Genomic DNA, 6,000 nt, shown 5'->3' on the forward strand with positions numbered 1-6,000 from the left:
ATATGAAAAATTATCAATTTTTGAATTTAAGGAGCTTAATATATTCTTTATAAATTACAAAGTCATTAAAATTTGTGAACTCAATAAATCATAAAAAATCTCCATAACAATCTTATTTTTCTAATGTCTTAATACTTTTATCCACCGTTGTATATTATGTTTGCGAGAGCTGAAAAATGTAACAGGCAGAAGGAGACGTGGCAGACCTCACAAAGTATATACATATATTCTTCATCAGCATGACAAGACGAGTCGATCTATGTCTGTCTGTCCTGGATCTCAGATACTATAAGAGGTAGAGATACCAAATTTTGCACAAAGATGAGTTATGTGTGTAAGCTGTGCAAACTTGGTGAGTTTTTCTGACTTTGTTCAAGTGGATGAAGATGTTGCTGTCTCTGGTTCACTAACCGATGGCGAAATTGTATGTGCGACAGATAATGACGATGAAGACGATACATCGGAACCTTTGGCAGAGGTGTCAGTTAAGGAAGCAAGATCCTTATTTGATAACTTACAAAGCCTTGTCTACAAAATAAAAGTAATGAAAACGCATTTCAGGCACTTTTTCTTTTGAAAAAGTTATTGATCAGTCTGAGCAGCAGCAATGTGCTTTGAAGTAAACCAATATAAGAGAGTTCTTTCGAAAGATTAATTAATTCACATAATGAATACATATATGTACAGTGCAGTTAATAAATAATAATTGATCAACATTCATAATTGAAAGTTTTATTATTTTTCTCTCACAAATTTCGAACCATTTGATATTTCAAACTCTCGATAATTCGTAATATTTTAAGAGTCCCTCGAGTTTCGAATTAACGAGAGTCGACTGTATATTCTTGATCAGCGTGACGAGACGAGTCGATCTATGTCTGTCCGTATGAGCACCTAGATCTCAGAGACTATAAGACGTAGAGACACAAACTTTGCACAAAGATTTGTTATGTGTGTAAGCTATGCAAGTTTGTTTTACTTTTTTGATTTCGCCACCCCCCACCCCCCCCCCACTTACCCCCTACGGGGGTTTTCCCGATTTTCCATTCGTATATCTCGCCTATATCGCGGAGACTATAAGACACCAAATTTTAGTCCAAGATGCCTTATGTGAATACGCAGAATTTTGTATTTTGGAATTTCCCTTCCTCCCCCCTCTCTCGTAATTCTTGTAATTTCGAACTCAAATTTTGCAAATGCCCCCAGTTAGTGCTTATGTCCGTATGTCAAGTTTCATCATGATCGACCGATTTAACAAGTTATAGCCATAAATATATTTGCTGCCCAAGCGCTGCCCGCAGCTGTTGTTGATGCTGATGCTTTGGTTGACTGCAAACATGCTTACACAGACACGAATAGACGCGCATAAACATACTTGTATATACACTCCCATAGACGCAATTGCTATGTAAATGTGCACTTATACACCATTTACGTGAGATCGAATACCGAGAGAGGTAAAATCATTAAATTTTTTTTTGTTTAATTTTTATAATTATTTTAAACATATGTACAGAGTATTTCAAAGTCGGGACACCCGATTTTAGCTTTTTTACTTGTTTTTATCTGCCTCGAAATTATTAAAATCTACGACAAAAACTAGCGACAACAAACCTTTTATTCGCAAACAAATTTTCAGCAACAACAAAAATCTTCTTTAAAATGTAATACTTTTGAGTACTTCTGTAAATACAAAATATTGAAAAAGCCGTAAAAACAATGTTGCATTTTGTTTTGAAAAAAATATACGTTCCAACAAAACTGGTGCCGGGTTTCTCCACCGTTTGAACAGTGGTTAGTCTTAGCTAACTACTGGGTAAGTAAATAATTTTGTATACCTACATACATACATGAGATTGGTTCGCATTAAATATTGCCAAATTCAAACGCTTTTCAATGTTCGCAGCAGACAGGAATTGCTTCTTCCTTGCTACATGTGATGAGTACTTTTCTGATGGTTTTATGGCACACGGACTTCTTGCAGTCATTGTAAATATTATTGGCCAACTCCCTGAGGCTCGTTTGCGGTTTATTTTCATTGCTTTTTAAAATTTGTGAGCAATCCTGCCGAGAAAGCTATGGAAATCTGCCTTGAGAGCTGTTTAATTCTCTTTTTCGGCGCGGTTAATGATATTATAGACTGTTCTAAGTTTAATTCGATATGTTTCGGCCAACTGTTTGGCTGTTTTCCAGTTGCTATAATGGAAAAACACTAGCTGTATCAAATTATTATAAGTGCGTTTGCAAAAATGGTCAAAGTGACAGATACGTTACCAAACTGAAGCAAATTTTACAAGGAATTAGTGGAAGGAATACTAGTAAAAAAAATGCGATCGGTCCTTTTCGATTTGGCCGTCCTGTTACTTTTTCTATGGTCTTCTTTCAACCAGTGTTTGCATTTTGCAAACAATTAATTGACAGTGTCGTAAATGTCGTTGTTTTGTTTTCTTCGTTTCTTTTACGTTTTACATGGAAATTCGTCTCTTTTTTTTGACATACCCATAGCTAATACATATCTTGATAATAATTGATAAGCACAATATTCCCAAATAATGCCATTATTTATAAATTTAATGTTAAACTTGAAATTTGGTGACAAATTTCATTTTGCAAACAATTAGTTGACAGACTGTATGTATATGTATGCGTGTGTGAATAACTTTTAATTGTGTGGTCAATGGTTGTACATGATTTATTTTATTTACCTGCATCGGATGATGTCGCCGCTGCATCTTTGGACATTTTTCTAGAAACTTTGTCGTTGGAGTTAGCCGTAGCAGCAGAAGCGCCAAAATCACATGTATCTTCTCCCACGGTATTAGCAGGTTGTGGAATTTCTAGAACTTCAGCTGCTTCAGTATCATCACTTTCTTTGGCTACCGCCTCTGACGTCTTTTTAGGGTCCTATTTATTAGCGGAAAGGACGAAAAACAAAATATTACATTTTTTATATACAGCGATACACTTAGGCACTACAGCCATTTCGCCGTTTAAATCATCGTGTTATTTACTCACAATATACCTATTCGAGGTATAATTTACTAAGTAGTACCGACCTAAACAGAGTATGGTCATATACATATGTATGTATGTATGTACATACATACGTAGATAAAAATAAAAAACATTGCAGTAACTGGTCGTCCCGCTCGCACGTCTAAGCAAAAAACCATCCGACGCCATGTTTATACACAGAAACAACGAAATGTAATGGTTGAACATCACAATTTGGGGCAGGAATATAATACAAGAACTCATATTTAAAGTTGACTGCTTTGTTGCACATGATTGTTTAAATCAATGTTAAGATTTTTACATACCATATTTTCAATGGTTTTATCTTTTCCACCGTCAGCCGACATACTCATATGTGTCGTAGGGATGACAATACTACAGAAATTGTGGTCCTGTTAACATAAACTCACATCTCTAACATCGGCGGGTAGGCGCACTCCATTTAAAAGTTTTAAGTCCGGAGTTACATATTGGATTAAAGCTGGGTTTTTATTTATTTTTTTGGTCTACATGTATTCATTATAAACACAACAAGCAGTTTACCAATTAATAGCATTAAAATATATTATATCAATTGATTGAATACCTGTTGACATGTAATACTAATAGTAAGTATGTACATACATATGTATGTATGTATGTCAAAATTGAAAACAAAAATTGATGACATGTTGGGGAATTATCCATCTTCACATGCTTTTATAAAGCTCATGCCTACAATAATGTAAGCAAACTACAGGACAGCGCTTGAGTAAAATCGTTCCGATTATTAGTGCATAATGGATTTAGAGATTCACAAATACAATAAATGGAAAAGCTAACGTCAGAATACTTATGAAAAAAATACAGTAAAATACTGTGAGTTCGAAGAATTACGGGAGTTACGGACATTCACAAATATCGGGGGAGTGTAGGGGTGTATAAGAAACAAGTAAAAAAGCTAAAGTCGGGTGTCCCGACTTTGAAATACTCTGTACATATATTTACAATAATTATAGAAAATAAAAAAATAAAAAAATATAAAAAAAATTGGATCGATTTAACCTCTCTCGGTATTCGAACTCACGTAAAGGGTGTATAATTGCACATTTACATAGCAATTGCGTCTGTGTGAGTGTATGTATGCCTATGCGCATCAATTCGTGTCTGTGTAAGCATTTTCGCAGTCAACCAAACAGCAACATCAACAACAGCTGCGGGCAGCGCTTGAGCAGCACTGCAGCAGCAAATATATTTATGGCTATAACTTCTTGGTAAATCGGTCTATCATAGTGAAACTTGGCATACGAAAACATAATTACTAACTGGGGGTATTTCCAAAATTTTAGTTCGAAATTCCAAGAATTACGGGAGTTAGAGAAAATCGCATTTGCGGGGGAGAGGGGGGAGGGAGGGGAATTCCAAAATATACAATTTCTGCGTACTCACACAAGGCATTTTGGACTAAAATTTGGTGTGCCTAGGTCTTATAGTCTCCGAGATATAGGCGATTATACGAATGGAAAATCGGAAAAACCCCCATAGGGGGGAAGTGGGGGGGAAAATCAAAAAAATAAAACAAACTCGTATAGAATACACACATAACGCATCTTTGTGCAAAATTTGGTGTCTTTATCTCTTATAGTCTCTGAGATCCAAGTGTTCATACGGACGGACAGACAGACAGACAGGGCTAGATCGACTCGTCTTGTCACGCTGATCAATAATATATATACTTTGTGGGGTCTGCCACGCCTCCTTCTGCCTGTTACATTTTTCAGCTCCCGCAAACCTAATATACTCTTGTACATTTCATGTACAGAGTATAAAAATATAGTCAACACTACTCTTGTTAATTATTGGACCCTAATAATGCAAACAAAATTTTCTGAGCAGGTCAAGAATAGATTTTGAAATGTATAACTATATACATACATATGTACTGCTGTTGATCCAAGAATTTGTGTGATAGACAACTGAAAAAAAGTTAAAAAAAATTTGGAATTGCTAGAGCAAATATCAAGATATATAGTCAATTTCCCTGACAGATTTTCAGTGAACGAGTTTTTTTTTCGACGAGCTCGGCTTCTTAGCTCAAATATAGATGAGTACATGTGTATTCTTTAATACAAATTTAAAGTGCATAATATGGATAAATCTATTTTTCGTTTTTACATTTAATGGTTATAACATGTTCGTGTTGGGCGTGTTTTGAAATATTTTCGTCGTGCGTGCGCGTGCGTGTTTCCAAAGGTTTATTTCGTGGCCGTGTCGTGTCGGGCCGAAAATGGGCCGGCTATTTTCGGCCATCTGTAGTTCCTAGCACATGTATATACATATTATATATATATTCTCCGAGATCTAGGAGATTCCACGAACAGAGGCTTGGCACTTTGCACAAGCCTAATATACTCTTGTACCTTTTACGTAGAAGTACTCAAACATCAATATCCTTTAGAAAATAAAAAGAGTAAACGAACAACCATTCATCGACTAGAAAGGGGTATTCAAGTAATAACATTAGATATATACGAGAGAATGAATAACTGGTAATCAAATGGAATATGCGCGTTCAATTGATATTAACTTCAACTTTTTATTATTTATTTGAAATGCTTTAGAGAATGTAAAGAGAATTTAGCGAATCATTATCAAGCCTACTTTTTAATTTGTTTAATTTCGTAGTGGCCGTTCCAAAAACTTTTTATAGCCTTTACCTAAAGGGTAAAAGTTTTAGTGCGAATGTGTATAACACACAGCAGGATGCGTGGCAGACTCCTAAAAGTATATACATACATACATACATACATATGTATGTATGTACATATATTATTCATCAGTATGAGAAAACAATTCGATATACATAGCTCTGTCCGTCGTCTGTCTGTATGAGCGCAATGATCTCAACAAGTACAAGAGCTAGGATAACTATTTGATATCGAGGTTCCCAAAATTAAATTAATTTTTAAAATATCAAATTTTTTGCGGGAGTGTGTACGGGGTATT

The 6,000-nt window shown here is 35.2% G+C and overlaps 1 protein-coding gene across 2 annotated transcripts in view; it reads right to left on the reverse strand.

The window, feature by feature from the left end:
- LOC115624967 (protein DEK) overlaps positions 1 to 3,372 on the reverse strand; it is a 44,596-nt gene extending 41,224 nt beyond the window's left edge. The window contains exons 1-2 of one of the 2 annotated variants that reach the window (XM_030519829.1): positions 3,321 to 3,372; positions 2,706 to 2,904 (exon numbers count right to left, since the gene is read on the reverse strand). In XM_030519829.1, the coding sequence (XP_030375689.1) occupies positions 2,706 to 2,904; positions 3,321 to 3,368 (247 nt within the window). In that variant the 5' untranslated portion in view covers positions 3,369 to 3,372. Of the gene's footprint in view, positions 1 to 2,705; positions 2,905 to 3,015; positions 3,091 to 3,320 lie in introns of those variants that run through there. The other variant, XM_030519820.1, reaches the window with a different exon arrangement.
- Positions 3,373 to 6,000: the final 2,628 nt, after the last annotated feature.

Source organism: Scaptodrosophila lebanonensis, unplaced genomic scaffold (assembly GCF_003285725.1).
Source record: "Scaptodrosophila lebanonensis strain 11010-0011.00,11010-0021.00 unplaced genomic scaffold, SlebRS2 tig00000001-arrow-pilon, whole genome shotgun sequence".
In the NCBI taxonomy this organism is placed as follows: Eukaryota; Metazoa; Arthropoda; class Insecta; order Diptera; family Drosophilidae; genus Scaptodrosophila; species Scaptodrosophila lebanonensis.